At 43.8% G+C, this 20,968-nt stretch overlaps 1 protein-coding gene across 1 annotated transcript; it reads left to right on the forward strand.

The window, feature by feature from the left end:
- The first annotated feature begins 2,378 nt into the window (after positions 1-2,378).
- On the forward strand, positions 2,379-7,487 carry LOC123425715 (probable serine/threonine-protein kinase abkC). The gene is made up of 6 exons (XM_045109426.1): positions 2,379-2,659; positions 3,212-4,565; positions 4,758-5,027; positions 5,722-5,877; positions 6,516-6,650; positions 7,130-7,487. Exons 1-5 carry the CDS (start codon positions 2,631-2,633, stop codon positions 6,615-6,617), a joined length of 1,911 nt encoding a protein of 636 aa, XP_044965361.1. The 5' UTR covers positions 2,379-2,630; the 3' UTR covers positions 6,618-6,650; positions 7,130-7,487.
- Positions 7,488-20,968: the final 13,481 nt, after the last annotated feature.

Raw genomic sequence — 20,968 nt, forward strand, 5'->3', positions numbered from 1 at the left:
GCGCGCTTTCCTTTCTCCCCCGCGCGCTCGGTTTCCATCTAAATCTCCCCGCACTCTTTCCTTTCTCCCCCGCTCGGTTTCCATACAAAGCTCCCGCCGATTTCGGAGTATAAGTAGCTGCGGCAATGGAGGGACACGAACAGACGGCTCCATCTTTTCTCCTCTCTCCTCTCTCTAATGGCGCCGCCACAGCAAGGTGCAGAAGATCGCCGCCCTCCTCCTCTTGGCCTCCGTGGGCTTTCTAGGGTCGCTTTCCAGCCGAGAGCACCGCCGTCCGGAGGTCTTCCTCCTCTTGGTCTCACCGGACGCTCGGGTGCTTCTTCCTTCTCCATCGGCACGGTTGGTTTCGAGCGTCTTCCTCCTCCGGCTACTTTGCCTCGACGGCGCGTCGGCCTCGCACGACCATCTCGCGCTCCGGCACCTAACGAGGCCGGTTCCTCGAACTGGAGTGCCTCCGTCGGCGAGGCGGGTACAGGCAACGGAGGGATCGGCAGTTCTACATTCGTCGGGTTTAACCTCATCAATGGCAGCGGCGGGATCTCATTTGGCGGTGGCGGTGGCGGCGTGATCTTGTTTGGCGGCGGCGGCAGCGAGTCCCTGGGCTTCACGTTCAGTACCGGCGCCGGTGGCAATCGGAGAGAAGGATCCTCCCATGATGGAAGCACAGAAGGTAGATCATGCATGTAAAGAAGCTGTGATCATGCAGTTTTTTTTGCCGTAGATCATGCAGTTTTTTTTGCCGTAGATCATGCAGTCCCTGGGCTTCACGTAAAGTCCGTAGATCATGCAATTTTTTTTGCCGTAGATCATGCAATTTTTTTTGCCGTAGATCATGCAGTCCCTCGGCTTCACGTAAAGTCCGTAGATCATGCATTTTTTTGTCGTAGATCATACATGTATAGAAGCTGTGATGGAGGGAGTATGCAAACAAATCATGCATATATAGAAGCCGTAGATCATGCAATTTTTTTGACGTAGATCACAGCTTTGACGTAGATCATGCAATTTTTTTTACGTAGATCACAACTTTGATGTAGATCATGCAATTTTTTTTACGTAGATCATGCAATTTTTTTACGTAGATCATGCATGTATAGAAGCTGTGATGAAGTCCGTAGATCATGCACAACCCCACCATGAACAGACTTGACTGATGAGAATGGAAGCTGGAGATTTCTTTCCACAACCCCACCATAATCTACGTACTCCTAGAGATTTTCTGTTTTTGCTGTATAGATTTTCTGTTAACTGATGAGAATGGAAGCTGGAGATTTTTCTGTTTTTGCTGTATAGACAGATCATTGGCTACCGACAGATCATTTGCTGTATAGACAGATCATTTGCTGTATTGACAGATTCATGCACATTATCAACAAAAAAACATGGTTAATATGCTTCATTTTCTGTTACAACAAGGTATTGGTGGAAATGAGGGTACCATTGGCTACCGAGGATCCGGATACAACCCAAATTTTTACCATTGACAGCAACTTGCACCACGCCTTGCACCTCCTCCATGGCAGCAACTTCCACCACGCCTTGCACCTCCTCCATGGCAGCAACCTCCACCACGCCTTGCACCTCCTCCATGGCAATCTCCACCACGCCTTGCACCTCCTCCATGGCAATCTCCACCACAAGGGAGCCGAAGGAGAGAGAGAGAGGGAGAAACTGGAATGGAGCAATCTCCACCACGCATGGCACCGGTTTTATACCTCACATGACAGCCGAAGGAGAGAGAGAGGATGCCTCACATGCACTCATGTTCACACTTGCATGCCTCGCATTGCACTCATGTTCACACTTGCATGCGAGGACAAAACAATTCCCACTAGCACTTGTGTTCACACTTGCATGCCTCACATGCACTCATGTTCACACTTGATGCGGGAGGACAAAGCAAACCACGTTCCCACTAACAGCGCTTGAAGGAGTACTACTAATGCGTCCAATTAATAGGAGTAGTTAAGGAGGTGCGCCCTATTTTCATGAGATTGTGAAAAAATCTGTTTTTGAAAAGGCGCCCTACAAACTATGATGGAGAGAGTAGTTGATAGACGCAATAGCATCTACACCTACTACATCTCACAATCAATCGGTGACTACCTTGGTCCTAGAGATTTTCCAAACGTGTCTTCTAAACCGTGACGGAGGAAGTACTGTTTTTTTCTCTCTTTTTGAAAGCGAACGTAGTACTCGTTACGAATACGTTCACGTGTTTGACCTTCCAGCAGTCGGCCGTGGGCTCAATTTCCTTCCGACCCGAACCCTACGACCGTTACATCGACAACGAGTCCAGGTCGGCCACGCCCGCGCCCCTGGCAACTTGGAGCGGGCGAATAAACCCTCGTGGATGCCCTCCTCTCCAAGAAAGGACCGAGGAGGCACCAGCGTGGACAACAAACAAATATCGCAAAAAGAGGGGAAGCAAAAGCAGAGCCGCCATCGTCGCCTCCCAACCCCACAGCGTCGCATCTCAGTTCCAATCCCCCCCGCCGCCGCCGCGCCTCCCTCGGCCCCGCGGATCGCGGCTCCGGTTCCAAATCTCCTCTCCGCCCCGAGGTTTGGTGCTCTCTTGGGTTTTTTGCGGTGGGTGGCATGCTATCCGGCCACCTGGTGCGGCGAACCCGATGCTGCGCCTACTGTCGGTCGGCGAGAGGTCCGCTACTTCTTCCTTCTCGTCTCTCCGTTTATGTCGGCGGTTCTCGTAGATGGGGAAGGTGGGTCTTCTGGGGGAGGGTAGTTCAGACTGAAAACGGCACGGCTTTGCTGAATTTGTATGCCGATTTATGGTACAATGCGCTCAACTGAGTACGAATTTTATTTATCGTGAGTTGGTCGCATCGAATGGGAAGCTATCGTAGTTTGGAATTTGGGAGTTGTTATTACTGTGATCAATTCGGCTTCAAAATCTAGCTTAAATATGTCAATTCTGCCACATACCATGCCTGGGTATGGATCCATACCGTTTCATTGGCCCGAATAATTAGTTTGAAACTTTGATGCTTCATGAATGAATGCATTGTTGGAGTTTGCAATTTGATTCCATATATGCTGCATAAAATGGCTAGTATTTTGGGGGAAGTTATGAGATGATTACCCCAGATACATTGCTTGTGATGTACAAATTGAGTTTAAATTTCACCCTGTAAGTATCAGTTAAGTTGGGAAATTTGCAATATTTGATGTTGTGCTCTTACATTGTGAGCAGGCTGTTGACAGCCGGAACAAACAGGCAGGCGACCCGTTTTTCCCAATCGAGGCACGGCAGTGGTTACTACGCAACAGTGAGGGACAATGGCTTGTCAACAAGGCGAAATATCCCACCCGTCTTCTCTAGAATGTTCTCACATTACAAGGACATTGTCAGAAAGAAAATTGAGGATCACAACTATAGAAAAAGGCTTTCCAGAGGCTACGGTTCCCTCCGTGTGGCAGTGTCAAATTCATCCGCAAGACAGCAAGCCCAATTGACATTGAAGCGGCCCAGTCATATATACTCGTATAGTGGTCCCCGGTTCCCATTCCTGAGCCGAGCAGCCTGTGCTCTCACTTTGTCCTTAACGAGATCACATATCATCCCTGGGGTCATGGCTTTAGCTTTTGGGAAGATGGCATTGTCACAGCCTGTCCTGGCAGACTCACGGCCATATATGCCCAAAATGGAAGGCATTGTCATGAAGACACGAGATACTGGCGATTTGTTGTCAGCCATGGTTAGGTCAGTCTGGGAGGGTATCACTTTGTTTATAAGAGCAGTTCATTTGGCATTCCTCTTCTTCCCTGCAACTGCATTAGCTCCATTTGCTGATAGTCTCAGTATAGAATTTAGAAGAAGGTGGCTTTCTCTTGTACGTCGTACCCTTGAAAAGGCGGGGCCAGCATTCATTAAGTGGGGTCAATGGGCCGCAACTCGCCCTGATCTGTTTCCAAGTGATCTCTGTGTGGAGCTTGCAAAGCTTCACAGCGGAGCTCCGGTGCATGGCTTTGCTTACAGCAAAGCTTCCATTGAGAAGGCATTTGGCCGTAAGCTATCTGAAATATTTGAAAGTTTTGAAGAGAATCCTGTAGCTTCTGGAAGCATTGCACAAATACATCGGGCCACATTAAAAGATCGTCCTGACTCGAACTTGACCAAAAAAAAGAAAAGAGATCAATATACTGTAAAGCATGTTGCAGTTAAGGTGAGGCATCCTGGTGTGGGGGAATCAATCAAGAAAGACTTTTTACTCATCAATTTTATGGCGAAAGTTTCGAATGCTGTCCCTGGATTGAGCTGGCTAAGGCTGGATGAGAGTGTCCGCCAGTTTGCCGTTTTCATGATGTCTCAAGTTGACCTTTCTAGGGAAGCTTCTAATTTGCATCGTTTCAGACACAACTTCCGTAGATGGAGACATGTTTCATTCCCAGAACCATTGTACCCACTTGTCCATCCAGCAGTCCTCATCGAGTCATTTGAGAATGGAGAAAGTGTTGCTCGTTTTGTGGATGAAACTGAAGGAAATTCTCGGATGAAGAAGGACCTTGCCCACATTGGGACATATGCATTCTTGAAGATGCTTCTGGTATGCACATCTTTTATTTGTTTATACTATTTTTCTCTTTTCCCCTGATTGGTGGTTTACTGGTGATTGCTATAGCCATATAGCATCATGGTTAGCCTTAGTAGTATGATCTGTTGTTAATTGTTTATCTGATATATACCCAGTATAATTCAGCCACTGAAATCTTCTTTATCATCTTCCCTGTTTCTACAGGAGGACAATTTTATTCATGCGGATATGCACCCAGGAAACATTCTTGTCCGTTTAAACGAGAGCAAGAATAAGAGGAAAACGTTTTTCAGATCTAAGCCCCATATTGTTTTTCTTGATGTTGGCATGACTGCTGAGCTCTCAGTAGCTGACCGTGATAACTTAAAACAATTCTTCAAGGCGGTTGCTGTCAGAGATGGTCGTACAGCTGCTAAGTGTACGTTAAAATTATCAGAAAACCAGAACTGTCCAAACCCAGCAGCCTTTACTGAGGTAAACCATGAATCTTTTAGGCAATATTTAGATCTTAATCAGATTTGATAGTTCTTTACTTGATATGTGATGCCATCAGATGTCATCCATCATATATTGTATGTACATGTATTCATCCTTGTACATAACATCTGGGTGCCTGCATATACAGATATTATGATTTGTACAGTATCATGGATATTCATGGAGAGTTCGAAACTATTTATATGCTGGAAAATATGTCAAATTTCTAATAGTAGGATTTGGGGTGTTTTAGCACAATATTTGATTGGTTTGCTAGGGTTACTTTTGCGTAACCTATGCCAATATAAGGGATTTTGCTATGTACGAAAAATTAACTGATGATGGATCCTTGCCCTCTTGTTATGTTAGCTCAGGCATTTTAGGTTCATGCTTTCTTTCTTCAGCTTAGATGAAGTGCAGCACAAATATGTTGGCTTCAGTACTACCTTTTGTATTTATTATCTATATTTGCGTAACGTATTTTCCACCCATGCAGTCTAGCTTCAGTTAGTATATGTGATAAGTTATATCCCAATTTTGTATCCTTTGCTCCTTGTACTTTTTATCTAGTCTTTGAGAGTTTCGTCCTGTCTCCTAAAATTTTCTGCTATACTACTGATTGCACAACCCTTATGTTTCTATGCATTTTTTCCTTCAATAACAGTAATATTTTTATTATTGGTAATGGTAGGAATTGGATAAGACATTTACGTTCTGGGGAACACCGGAGGGAGACGTATTTCATCCTGTCGAATGCATGCATCAATTGCTCGACACAGTTCGTCGCCACAAAGTCAACATTGATGGCAACATCTGTACTGTAATGGTGACCATTTTGGTTCTTGAGGTAATGCACTGTTGGACAACATTAAATTGACATCAATATAGTATTTGCTATGTTTATGTTTTGTTTATTATACTGTGTGCAAAAGGGAATTTGACGTCTTTATAACGATCTTCGTAGTTTTTCTCATTTGACAAATTAGTTGTTAAATACTTTGTTCAAGAAAGATGATGTAGACATGGGCAGTTGGCTATCATGCTACTTCGACCGTTGCTTTTGATATGAATATGCAAATAAAATTGTGAAAATACATAAAAAACTATATTGTGAAAAAATCCTCACAAAATGAAGCTTGACTGCACATTGTGTATTTTCAATCAGAGGTAGTAACTTCCAGGGTTGATTTAGTTTTCATCATTGCTACTACATTTTATGTAGCTAATGTTCAATTTTCTATTAGATGACACTGTTAAAGTGTATTTCTGTTTTATGCTTAATGTGGACTTTCCTAAGTAAACAGTCCTAGTTTTTTTATTGAGAAACTGGAGAAATTACTAGTGGGCCTAGTCAGTTTTGTTGCTGACCACCCTTTTCTATGCTATTAGAAGCTACAATACACTGTGCGTAGTATCTATATGCCCTTACATGAATTATGAGGAAGATGGATATTATACTTACCATGGCTATTCATTCTACTGTAGGGGTGGCAACGCAAGCTAGACCCACGCTTTGATATCATGGAAACACTGAAGACTCTACTAATAGAGAAGGAAGTTAAACAACCACCAGATTATTTTGGATAAGCGATTTTTCAGTTGTCAGAGTACGAGGATCAGGTAATGTGATTTTTTAACATGTATTCTTTTGTTCAAAAGTGTACCATTGTTGCTATCCGACCTTTTAGCACAAGCACTTGAAATAGGATGTTGGCACAGAACCCCAGCTGACGGAATAAGCTCATTTGAGTTTCGAGCTATGGATTCTTAACAACGGTGCAGCTGATTTTCACACTAACTCTGTATATGGCACGTGATAACAGTGCCTCCGGCCTTTCGTTAGTTGCTGCTGAAATTTGGTATAGAAATCAAACTGTGCCTCAGGCCTTTAGGTTGTTGCTGCTGAAATTTGGTGTAGACCATCAACTTACCCTGTCTGCACCAGCTTGCATATCAGAACCATAGCTGTCATATCTGCTGTTTTACAAGTATGCATTGTTTCCATCCGATCTTATAGATGATAAAATGAAATTTCAAACCTGCAACTAGGATGTTCATCCACTCACAGTTCTGATATCTGTTGCATATCTCCTTGACAGATTATCCCAAACATAGCATCAGTGAAGGATGATGACAGCACGGCACAGAAGTTGGACTTGTTCTGCCTCCTTTCTGAAAGTAGTATTAGATGCAACTTACTGCACTGGGTACAGTTTGACAACCTTCAGTGCGAAAATTTTGGCCGCCGCCTTGGGCTGATTCAGTCATGGGGTTCTGTAATCCACAAAATCTCTTTCTAGATGTAGTTGCATGATAATTATCATAAACTACGTTGCAGGGTAGTGTGAATTTTTCTTCCAGGTTAATCCTTCGTACTGGGCAGCTGTGCTGTCCGATGTAAAGTTTGGACTCAGGGGACGATGGCTGTGAATGTCTAAGCTGTAGTTTTCTCTGAAACTCGTAACTGGTCAATTGTGCCTCCGTTACATGCAACTTAGTCAACTTCCATTGTGGATTCGATCGGTATTTAGCAGTGCTAAACTTAGCTGTTGTTTGTTTGCTTTCTAAGCTCCACTCATGTTGACGCGGCGGAGTAAACTTTGTGGTGATTGGACTAGAACAGGTTTTCCCATGGCCTGGAAAGCTAGCACGATGGATAGTTTACGGGGTACAATCCAAGTCGCTTTTGTAACCGGTCCATGGTTCAAATTTTGTTTTCTAGGACGACCCAAGCTAAAAACTTAACTTTGCAGGGGCCCAAATCTTTCACATGGTCTAGTTCATGGTGAGGGTCGCCCCATTGAATTGGGCCTTGTGGGCCGAGGCAACTGGATATTCTCTGCCAACTGTAAACTTCCACCGAATATCGTTATCAACATCATCTCAGTTGAACATGGTCAATAAACTTCCATCGAATATCGTTATCAACATCATCTCAGTTGAACATGGTCAATGAACTTCCACCGAATATCGTTATCAACATCATCTTAGTTGAACATGGTCAATCACTTCCTAAAGTTCAATAAACTCCATGATATGCTCGTGGTGAAACTGTTGGTCATCTTGATATTTGCAATCCATGCCTCAGGAAGGGACCGACCAATGATGGATAATCCACAAAGTATAGGGGATTGTAACAGTCATCGATGAGAAGTATTGCAATCTAAATTTATTTGTTCGACACAAAAGAAGTCAAAGAATATTTAAAATCTTTAACAATTGAGTTGTCAATTCAATCACACATGAAAAAAACGTGCTTGAGAGAATTTGCTAGTAGCAAATACGATGGAGTGATTTTAATTGGATTGCAGAACATAAAAAAGCAGCAAAGAGTTGGCAAGTAGAAAGTAACATAATGATAACAACAATGATCTAAAGCTATGGTTATGAATAATGGGAAGTTGCATGGATAGAATCAAATATGTAATAGCGGCAACGTAAGACAGCAACAAGCTCAAATTCATCATATCAATGTAGATACGTAGTTTGTATAGTTGTATGTGCTCACCATAAGTACTTGCACAACATGTTTTGTATTACCCTCCCGTTTCTATAGCTCTTAATGGAAATAAAGGGTAATTAAGGTACTCCTTTAATAAAGCACCGGATCAAAGTATTAACACTTGCATATAATCCTGAAATTACTGCCACCCCCTTTGATATGCCGACGGTTATCACTTTGATGTCTCCGATCAAAACAATAACAGGGGCATACAACTTGCAAGTATAATCCCAACACATAAATATTCATGAAAACACATATGGTTCGATCTGAAATCATGGTACTCGAACCCTAGTGTCAAGTACTAAACAAATTTACATACATGACCATAGATACCAAACCATATGACTAGGTTATACCTAAGGGTTAGGCCCAAGGATACATATGCCCAAACTAATGAAGGATACAATCCATAAGACACTGGTATGGGCACTACACGAGGCCCATCGGCGTAGACAACCCAAGACGTTAAAGGCCACGGGAATCCTCACCAACGTGCAAATGTCTCAGTCGGTTCGTACACCCTCTGACTGATAGGACCCAAAAGCCGGTCGTCACAAAGACAGGGGCAGTCGGCCTTCCTATAGTCGTGTGCACTATAGGATACCATGACCCTCATGATTCATTCAATGTTACCGTTACTCAACAGTGGTATAATCCAGGCAAATGCAATAGTTTTTTTTTGAGGGAAACATGAACTTTATTCATTAGAGATAATCAAAAAATCGTTTATGAGTAACGTTACAATTTCAACTGGCGGTTCTTCAAACCAGTCAGAAGACTGAGAAAATCTTGCTAATCTAGCGAGCTCATGAGCAACTTTATTTGCTTCTCTATTACAGTGTTCAAATCTAGTAGCTACAAAATCACAAGCATAATGGAAACAGTCATCGAAAATTGCCGCCGCCGCACCCGCAAATTGTCCTCCATCCTTCATTGTCTCGATGACCTCCAAATTGTCCGAGTTAATAATGAGACGATTAGAGCCCGCTTTTTGCGCCAGAGTTAGGCCAAATTTGAGCGCCAGTGTTTCAACCATCAATACATCCGCACAGTGGTCAATCTTGTTGTTTCCTCCAGCAATAAATCTTCCTTTATCATCTCGAAGGACCACCCCCATCGTGCCCCGTAACAGATCATGGTCAAAAGAAGCATCGACGTTAAGTTTTACAAAACCCCTAGGGGGATCAGACCATCCCTGCCTTCTCATTGAGGCCTTTGGGGATGATGCATTGACAAAATATGTTGTGAGAGCTAAAATTCCCATAGAGATCATATGAGCATTCTGACTTTTCTCCTTATGCACCAGTTTTCGCCTTTCCCACCATAAATACCATGCTGAGATAACAATCATTTCACGGACGTTATGGCGTCCCATAATCCTTAATTCTTGGTATGGTAGAAGAATTAGATACTCCAACACCGCCTCACCAGCCCGGTCAACCTCACAAGCTTTTTCGATAATATCATCCATCCCTAATTTCTTCCAAACTTCCTTTGCTTTAGAACACAGAAAAAGCAAATGCTTAGTATCTTCAAGACCCTCAGAGCACGTAGGGAAAATTGGTGAAATTTTCATATGTCTATCTACAAGCGTAAACGACAAGGAAGAGTGCCATGTAGCGTATGCCAAATAATTTTTTTAACCTTTGCCGGGCAAGATAACCTCCATATCTTTGTTCAAATAGGATTTACCACTGAACGACCCATCCCATTAGAATGTCTCAGTTTACTTCCATGTTGATGATCCCATTCCACCAAGTATGCAGACCGAACTGAGAACATACCATTCTTCGTATGACTCCACGCAATGAAATCTGGCATGTCATTTTGTGGCAGTGGAATTGAGAGAATCCGTTGAGCATCAATGGGCCACATTGTTTGTGTAATAAGATCTTCATCCCAGTTATTCGTAACATGATCAATCAAATCAACAACCTTAGATAACAAAAGTCTACCCTTTGGTGTTACAATTTTCCTATTTGTACAATTTGGAATCCAAGCATCATCCCAAATACTTATGTTTTGTCCATTCCCCACACGCCCGATATAACCAGTTTTTAGGGAATTCACCCCAGCTATAATACTCTGCCACGAGAAGGAAGAACCTTTCCTTAACTTGGTATTCAGGAGGTCACCGTTAGGGTAGTATTTGGCCCTAAGGATAGTAGCACACAAAGAATCAGGACTATCAAGGAGGCGCCACGCCTGTTTCGCGAGCATTGCTAAATTAAAACAGTGAATATCACGAAATCCCATTCCTCATTTTTTTGGAACACACATCTTCCACCAGGCCATCCAATGCATCCTTCTCTGGTTCTCCTCGTCTCCTCACCAGAAATGCGCTATCGCGTCAATAATTCCTTTACAATTTTTTAGGAATTTTAAAGACTGACATTGCATAGGTGGGCATGGCTTGGACAACAGCTGTCACGCCCAACATGCGACCCTATCCTCAATTTGGCACAAGGGCCTCGTCAGGGATAGAAGCGCATCTCGTCGTGTCGCAAGAATGGATATCGTTACAAGTACATGTACTAAAAAGAAGAGATATATAGAATTGGCTTACACTCGCCACAAGCTACATCAGAGTCACATCAGGACATTACATAATCATCAAGAGTAAGAGCAGGGTCCGACTACGGACGAAAGCAAACAAGAAAAAAAAGAACGACGTCCATCCTTGCTATCCCAGGCTGCCGGCCTGGAACCCATCCTAGATCGATGAAGAAGAAGAAGAAGAAGAAGCAACTCCAAATGAACAATCAACGCGCTCGCGTCAAGTAACCTTTATCTGTACCTGCAACTGGTGTTGAAGTAATCTGTGAGCCACAGGGGACTCAGCAATCTCATTTCCAAAGGTATCAAGACTAGCAAAGCTTAATGGGTGAGGTATGGTTAAGTGGTGAGGTTGCAGCAGCGGCTAAGCACATATTTGGTGGCTAACTTACGAGTACCAGAAATAAGAGGGGGAAGATCTACGTATAGCGGACGTAAACTACAGATGATCAAATGAATGATCCTGAACACCTACCTACGTCAGACATAACCCCACCGTGTCCTCGATCGGAGAAGGAACTCACGAAAGAGACAGTCACGGTTACGCACACAGTTGGCATATTTTAATTAAGTTAACTTCAAGTTATCTAGAACCAGTGTTAAACAAAGTTTCCACGTTGCCACATAACCGCGGGCACGGCTTTCCGAAAGATTTAACCCTGCAGGGGTGCTCCAACTAGTCCATCACAAATTACCACAAGCCGCATAGAAATCCTCAATCACGAAGCTCCCGATCTCGTCGGATTCCCTAGTGGAAAACCTCAACTCCGAGATTACCCAAAGCATCACCGGAATCCCGATGCACAAGATATTTCGTCAAAGGTAAAACTAATCCAGCAAGGCCGCCCGACGTGTCGACGATCCCGATAGGAGTCGCGTACCTCGTTCTAAGGACACGACGGATGGGTCACACTGGGAGATACCAAACCTCGGGTTGCCCCGCGGTGGCCCCGTAGTCTGCCAATTTGGACCAACACTCATGAGGAGCACTGGCCCGGGGGATGATTAAATTAGTCCGCGGGTGCCGGCGGGTCCCTATGCATTATTATTAGGTGGTTAGGCAAATGTAGTACCAATGTTGGGCCTTGCCAGACCAGCTTTAATCTAAAACGAATTATCAAGGGGGTCCCCATAACAACCCCGATCGTGTTAGGAGCGCTCATTTATGGAACATAACACCGGTAGCCGGAAACTAAGGGGGCAAAGGTGGAACAAAACACCAGGCTAGAAAGGCCGAGCCTTCCACCTTTTACCAAGTATATAGATCCATTAAATTAAATAGCATTAAAATGGTGATATAACAAGGAACCCATGCTTTCACATGGAAGCAACTGCACCTGCAACTAGCAACGCTAACACAGGGTTAAGCAAGCGGTAACTTAGCTAATCAGTGGTTTGCCAGGTTGAACAGGTTGAAGGTTTTCATGGCATTGTTGAGAGGCTGAAATTTAACAGGTGGTAGGCAACGAGACATAATTGATAGAAGCGATAAAACTAGCATGACAATGGTAGTAATGGTATCTGGGGAAATGACTATCTTGCCTGAGATCCCGCTTGGAAGAATAATGCCTCCGTGAAGCAGACGAACCGACGTAGTCGAACGGGTCCTCACATCCGACACGCTTGCGGAACTCTATCGAGACGAAGCAAACCGGAAACACAAATCAACACACGTAATTCACCACACGATGCACAACACAAATGATGCATGAACAGCTGAATACATGCAAGTCACGACATGACAAATCACACACTCAAACACTACACATTAAGTGAAGTTCAATATGCAACGAGTTGCATATTGACGAAACTCCACGTTAATTATTTAGTTCTATCCCGATTAGATACACGACAATATTGAATGTGGTTAAACATGCAAGAAGTGAAGCGGAAATTAAACTACCTATCTAGACATTTTAAATGAGGTCGGAAATGACATATAGCACCTCCGAAATGACCTCACATGTTAATTTACAATTCTGTCCAGAACTGAACTAATGCATTTAATTGGTTGTTAAAGAGCAAAACAAATAGGTTCACGTGATTCTACGCATCATTTCAGGCAATCTACACATAAAGATCATCTCCAACGGAGCTACGGATCAAAAGTTACAAGCACCGCAAGATATGATGGCATGAATGCAATATGTGTGCAACGACGACCACGAGCACTTCAAAACATACAACCAGAAAGAGAAAATGAATCTACACGAGATTCTAAGAAAGTTTCATGTAGGACACGATCAAATCGGAGCTACGGTTCAACAACTACGAGCAAAACAAGAAATGACTACAATCTGCCAAAATCAGCCACATAGCATATTCTACGCCCCACAACTACGAGCTACACAACTCCGATATAATCAACCAAGGCATGACACGAAAGAGGGCAAGAAGCACTACTACGAACAACTAACAACAACTAGCATGGCATCATTGAACACTAGGAAAAGAAGTCATAAAATGGCTTCCCACACACTATTTCAGACTTGGTGAAAATTACACCTCATGAAAGTGCAGTTTTTGATCTGAAGCAATATTGACAGCAGCAAAATCCTAATCTACAGGACTCCAAATGGCATGAAAATTTACAGCGTGGTAGAGAAACACAAGGGGTACAACTAACTCCATTGGACCAACCTCAAAAGAGCTACAGATCACAAGATGCAAGCAAGACAAGACAACAACAAAATATAAGAGATTCCAGACTTGGAAATATTTCAGCACGTCTAAAACAGCACTATTTCTAGCAACTTGAGAGCAAGCAAAACACACCTAAACATGCATTTCTATTGCAACCAAAAATACCAGGGGCTAAACAAAACATCCAAGATCAACTCTCTAGTTGACAACTCCGTCAAACGACGCACGGAATAAATCCTACGAATTAAACAAAAGGGCAACATAGCAAAATATCGCACGAACTAACTTACTCGAAAGCTAAAACTAATTGCACAAAAAAATCCATGGGATTTTTCTACCCCGGAAACATATAAAATATGTGGGGTTTGCAACACAAAATAATGCCGCACATAAATACGAGAAAAATAACCTATACACGTGAAAATAAACTACCGGCAATTCCTACATGCAAAAATACGAGTGACCGCTCTAAAATACATGAAAAAATAGTTCCTAAAACATAGGCATTTCTAATACGGCCCTCGAGCAATCCGGACTTGCACAAAAATTAAATACGGGGCGCATCCTATTGAAAGAGCACGCAAAACTAGGCGTTTGGCACGTTAAACTTCGTGAAGTGATTATGCAAGCTTTAAATTCGCACTCTACGCGCAAAAATACCACAAAACCATATACTACACGCCAGAGAGAGAGAGAGGGCGCTCGGGTGAGGGAATAAGAGAGAAAACGGGAGGAGGAAGAAGAGGGTGGCGCGGATCTGGCCCGGGGAAGCTCCTCGCGGCGCGGGCTCGACGGAGGGCACGACGGCGAGGTTGACGAGGGCTGGCCGGCGGCGCTAGCGGGAGAGGGAGGCGGCGGCTGGCGGCGGTTGCTGATTCGGGCCCGGGAGGGCCGGATCTAGGCCTCAGGCGGGCCGCGGCGGCTGAGAGGGAGAGAGTCTGCGGGAGGAGAGCTAGGGTTAGGGGTAGGTGGCGCGGAAATCAAGGAGGGATTAGAGGGAGGCTGTCCGAAAATTAGAAGGGGTCTATATATAGACAAACAGGGGGGGGGGGCTAGGTTAACCGGAATCGCGTTCCGGATCCAACCGCGGGGTCGGATTCGGACAATTCCGAACGCGGGTATGCGGCCGTGTAGAGGGGATATCCGGAGACGAGAGGGAGAACGGGCGGCACGACACGAACTTTAAAACACCGAGAGACGTCCGACGGTAGACCGAATACGGTGCCGCTATGGTCGACCATTCGGGTACCAGACGGACTCCGATCACGACGAAATTTGACACGCGGCCTACCTATATATAAATGAAACCGCACGACAAATTCCAGCTTCATCGAAGAAAGTTTTATACACGCTTTAAAACCAGAGTTACGACGGTGCCGCGGGCGCATGTGTGTGCGGTTGGCTCGGAACGAACAATGACGTTAACCGGCAACTAACAAAGGATGCAACGTTTAAAAACTGGCGGCAACGGAGATGCCGATGCAATGCAGATGATGCGACAAATACGAAAACGGAAATAAAGGGGAATCTTCTGGAATGTCGGCATCGGGCTGTCACAACTCTCCTACACTACAAGAGGATCTCGCCCCGAGATCCAAGAATGAAAGGGGGAGAGGATGAGAAAGCAAGAGGTAAAACTTATTCGCTTCTTTGACGAACGAGTGAAACCAACGATCCTTGAAGGTAGCAAAAGATGAGGAATGATATGAGAAGGAAGCAAGAATTCACGGAAAATTTCGGCAGCACTTCGGTAGGAAAATGGGACAAAAAATTCGAAAAGATGGAAGAATTAGACAATACTCATAACAAACAAGTAAATAGAACAAGGGAACACCATGATCTTGATAGAACAACGAGATTGACCCAAATGGGCAACATCACAATGCCTCCGGAACAATAGAATATGAACTAGCTCAAGCAGAAGAAGAGAATGACAACTACTAACTCCAATGAACTTGACAAGCATACTTGCAAGAAGAATTGGATGGAGTTGTTGGAAAAAACAACAACGAAAAGAACAAGATAGTAGTGGGCTTATGAAAATCATCTCAACATATATGAGGTGACAACCAACCACTAAAAGAAACAAGGATTGATTGGGAGAAACAAGATATGAACAAATTCTTACACCAAGAGGATACATTGAGAACTTGGATAAATGATAAACACCATGATAGCAACAATCCATAGGAAAAGCTTTAGGTGAAATCCAAACCAAGATAGCTCAATGAAGGAATCATGGGTTGAAAATAACTCAACACCATAGAATCGGTGGGTTTAATTATCTCATTCTTGAAAGGAAAACTCTTCGAGGCTCCTACACTAACAAGAAGGCTATAATACCACCTCAAAGGATAAAGGAAGAACAATTGCAGTGGAGATGCATGAGAAAGAATACTTGAGGCTCTCCAACAAGAATCTTGAAGAACACTTTGAGAATGAATTAAAACCTTGATGAACCACCAAGAAGGACCAACGTATACAAATGAATGATGCAAAGACATCAAGGTAGAAAGAATAAGATTATGACCTGCCAAGATTTAGATGAAGCCTCACAAGGAGATACTTGAGAAAACTTGGAACTCCAGAAAACAAAAGATAAGAACACTTGAGAAAAAGGAATTGATATCATGAGCCACTCGGGAAGAAGAATTGAAATCTCTTGGAACAAGGAAGAATAAGAATAAGAATTAAGTTATGCTTATCCTTCATCAAGTTTAATTGATGACAAGCAACAGATTTAGCATACCACTTATTCTACTAGAATTGAATCTTGAAGAGGCACAGAGATAAGCACCACTTGAGGCAAAAATTGATGGAAGCACCGGTAAGAATTCACAATTGAATGGGGATACCAAGAATGCATGGAAACACATGAGAATGAAGGGATCATGATCCACCTAACAGAAAACTTGAATAAGGCACCGGAATAAATGAGAGACGAACGAAGAGACAACAATTAAGAAGAATTAGAGAACGAAAGCTGAGAACGAAGAAGTCTTCTCAAATGATGTCCTTCGGAGGAACGAGAAATAAGAACAACTCAGAACTGCACCGGATAGCAAGAAGGGATCACTCATGATTGGAGACAAATCCAGATGATAACACAAGGCTGAAATGATGAATATCTAAGAGAATGAACCAAGATTTGAGAGAAACACTCCTCCGAATTGCAAGCCGAGAATGATGACGAGAAACAACACCAAGAATAGGTGAGACACTCCGGAATAAGAACAAGCAAAAATTTAGCCAATGACAACAAATAAATTTGAAGCGATCTTGAAGAAGGAATATGACTGATGAAATCATTCTTACGTCATAGTTGAAAAGAATTACGGATCTCCGGGCAAGGATTAAAAGAGCCAGGTAAGATCCTGGGAAAAACCTGTGGGTTATGGGCCCACTCAAAGAAACCACCGATGAAAAAATAGATTAGAAAGAGAGATTGCACCGGTATAGATGAGGATAGCACCTGAAAATAATTGAAGGATTGAAAACCAGAACTACTGAAATATCTTTAACACTCCGGATAGAAAAGAGATGAATAACCAAGATAGGCTGATAAAAATCTCCAGCATAGGAAAGAATTACAAGAATGAATAGGATATGATGAACATGGACAACTGAATTAAATTCACCGGAAAATATGACAAGAATGAATAAAGATGAACACGAAGCTCCGGAGAATCTTCACAATGCATCACCGGATAAGAGAGAAAAGAACAGACAGCGGAAGCACAATGAAAAAAACTCTTGGATGAACATTGAATGACTGAAGAAATGTAGCATCCCAATTTTTCTTAAATTCGGATGTTAATAGATCATTCATATGCATCTCATATTTTATGCATTATTGTGTTCTTCTGAAAATTCTATTCGTTATGTGACTGCGGGCAATTTATTGGAGTGGAGATAATATGACTTCTCCCCTGTCGAATTAAAGTGCATAACGATTCGAATATTATTTGAAGTCACCAATTTGGTTTTGCAAATTTTCTAAACTCCGAATTATTTTTAGTTGAGTTTTTCAATCTCGTTGTGTGACCTATTGCATAAAACTCACTTTCGAAAGTTTGCATTAGGTGGAACCAGGGTTCCCATAGATATAAGTATATGTATAGATATATATATATATATTAGATGTATATATTATTATTATTTTTTCCTAAGTATTCTAGTGTACATATATATATATATATTAGTACATATTTTCTATTATTTGTTAGCTAGGAAATATATTTTACTGTTTTTTGCTGCTGTTTGTTCTTTTTCTAAAAAAAAAGGGAACCGGCCAGGCCGAGCCAAAGGGCTCAGCCCAGCCATGCACCACGAGCCCCATGCACCACGTGCTAGCATGCTCCACCGAGGCCACGGCCCCTGGAGAGAGCTCTCTCTCCCCCACGTCTCTTTTCTTTCCTCTCTCTCCCCCATCACTTTCCTTTCCTCTCACTGCCTCTCCTCTCTTTCCTTCTTTCACCAGGGACCGGACCGAGCCGCACCTCCAGGGTTCTCTTCCCAGTACTCCCTCCCCTTCCTTCTCTGTCTCTCCCAAAACCGAGCCGCTCCTCCCTCTCCTCTCTCCCAGCGATCTCCTCCCTTATTCTCTCCTCCCTTATCTCCGAGTACTCCCTCTCCTGCCTTGCCCCCCCTCTCCTGCCCAAGCCCCGCGACCGAAGCTTCCTCCTCTCCTCTCTTTCCTTCTCTACAGAGACCGAAACCGAGCAGCTCCTCTCCCTCGCGATTCCCTCCCCGAGGCTCTCTCCTCCTTCCTTATGCCCACCCCCTCCTAGGCCTATATAAACCCCAACCTCCCCGAGCCCCCGTTCCCAACCCTAGCGCCGCGCCTCCACGAGCCGCCGCCGCCGCCACGAGCCGCCGCCACCCTGAGCAGCAGCAGCAACAGCCGCCGAGGCTGCCACCTTCGGCCTCGCGAGGAGGAGCCCCCCCGAGCTCCGTCTCCCCCCGCCGCTGCCTCCCCCGAGGAGGAGGAACCCCGCCGCCGACTCCCCGAAGCCCTCCACCGCCGGAGCCAACTCTCCCTCGCCGGCAGCGACGTTCCTCGCCGGTGCAAGCAGCAGCAGCAGCAGGTAGCCTCTCTTCTCTCTCTATATTGCATGCATCCCCTCCTAGCCCTTAGATCCCGTGCAATCCCATGCAACGGTGTGGATTAAAACACTAGTACCTCTTCGGTTTATCTCGGAAAACCAGTAGGTTTATTTGTCACTTATGATTTAACCAGCAGACTTGCTTAGCCGTAGGCCGTTTGCTCGAAACCATTCAACACACAGCCCCACAGCCATTAGAAACTTGCCACGTGTGACTCTCTTTTAGCACTAGCAGTTTTGTAACTTTTTGTCCAGATTACAAAAACAGAAACTTTCAATGCTGTTTTGGCCACAACGTTTTATCCCTACGTCCAATGACATTGATTCTTTTTCCAGTAGCTCACAAATTTCCTGTAGTTTTGAAAAACATATAATTTGTCTATGTTTGAAATTTGTAAATATAAGTTAGAGCAGATTTAGTTTAAACACTGTTTTGCCTATTCCAGGAGTTTGAAAAATGATTTTTAATTGATTCTTTTTGCTACTGTTTTGTAGTGATAAAATCTTACTGTGGTAGAATTTTCAGAATTTTTAAAGTATTTTTACGGGTGGTTTCAACAGAAACAAGTTTCTTCCATACCGGCGCGCGATAAATTCTTTTGCGTAGTCTTTTGCAAATCATTGCATGTGATGTTATTTTTTTACTTGTGGCATGATTGAATTGCTTATGGTGTGCTTTGTGTTTGTATCGGTAGATCATACGGAGTGCGAAGCGTGTTACTTGGAGACGCTCGAGCAGGACAACTATCATCAAGGCAAGTCATCTTTGATCATGTTATTTTTACCTATGTTTTCGATGCATGGTAGATCACCTTCTTTGCCCAATTTGCATGCTGCCTAGGTACTTGGAAACTTTAGCTTAAGTTGTAGTATCATGTGGTAGGAACACAACACCCCGATACTTGGCCCCGGGACGACAATGTTATATTTGCTATGCTTAAGTAGACGGGTTATCGGTTGAGTGTATTCCACGAGTGATGCAAGGTTGATATAATAATCAAGACCGGACTAAGACAAGATTTTCAAGACCTCGGACGCAATGCAACTCTGGGTGAAGGACGGTTGATCGGCTCCCTGGAAAACCCAGTGGATGCCCGGGATGCTGGAGAGGCCATGTCATCCTGCGAAAAGCTTCACCCAGGCTCAAAGGGACGGACGGAGACTTCAAGACTCAAGGCTTACCTGCACAGCCACAAGTCATTATGGGCTCTGGCTTGGTTGGACAACGCGGCGACTCTGGACAAGCAGTGCTAGCAGATGTAGACGAACGGTAGGAATGGATGGGCACCGACAGGGATTCAGAGGGACCTGTTGAAAGACCATGTTTTGATCATCCGGTCTTCAAACACCCTGAAGTGCGAGGACAAACCCGGAGGCGATCAAATCTTGTGGGGAACGTGTGCAAAACTCTGCAGAGTACTCAACCTAATCGATTAGCTGTGTCCACGGTCATGGACAACTTGAGCCGAAGGCATTGAATTTCCCCTGAACTCTCGACACAACTTAATAATGATGTGGGTGTTAACAACTATTCGGGTACGAGAACTGGTTGGCGGAACCATCTCGTTAACAACAAACATTGTAGTAATATTTTGCTTTCAACCCCTTTTGTTGTAGGATAAAACTGGCTTTATGCAAAACTAGCTCCACCGGCCAAATATGCATGTAGAGATAGATAATTATTATTTTACTCCCTCTCTTTGATGATTTGCCGGCATATTCAATATGCTGACCTACACGGCTGCAACGTATCATGTTGCAGAGTACTTTTCCGACCAGGAGTGAGGCTACGATTCTACGCTCAGCGACATGCCCTTGGAGTCGGATGGACTCGTCTGCCTGATGCTTCCGCTTAGTCTTCGTTAGATAATCTCATGAGTTGGCCTTCAACCACTTTATTATACTCCTTTATTGTAATAAAGTACTCTTTATGAGATTTCGATTAATAAAGCCGTGTGATTGCACTCTTGAATATATACATTATGTACTGTGTGTGTACCAGCATGATCTTGGGATGGTACAGAAACACCAGAGGCTTGACTCGTTGATTCGGGTCGCTACAGAAATGGTATCAGAGCACACGCTGACCTTAGGACGTAACCTCTAGGAATGGAAAAGCCTTAGGAAGA

The sequence above is a fragment of the Hordeum vulgare genome, chromosome 2H (genome assembly GCF_904849725.1).
Source record: "Hordeum vulgare subsp. vulgare chromosome 2H, MorexV3_pseudomolecules_assembly, whole genome shotgun sequence".
Taxonomy (NCBI): Eukaryota; Viridiplantae; Streptophyta; class Magnoliopsida; order Poales; family Poaceae; genus Hordeum; species Hordeum vulgare.

Coding starts and splice junctions, on each gene's coding strand:
- LOC123425715 (XM_045109426.1), top strand. CDS start 2,631: ATGCTGCGCCTACTGTCGGTCGGCGAGAG. Junction 2,660..3,211: donor CTACTGTCGGTCGGCGAGAG/GTCCGCTACTTC, acceptor CATTGTGAGCAG/GCTGTTGACAGCCGGAACAA. Junction 5,028..5,721: donor ACCCAGCAGCCTTTACTGAG/GTAAACCATGAA, acceptor TGGTAATGGTAG/GAATTGGATAAGACATTTAC.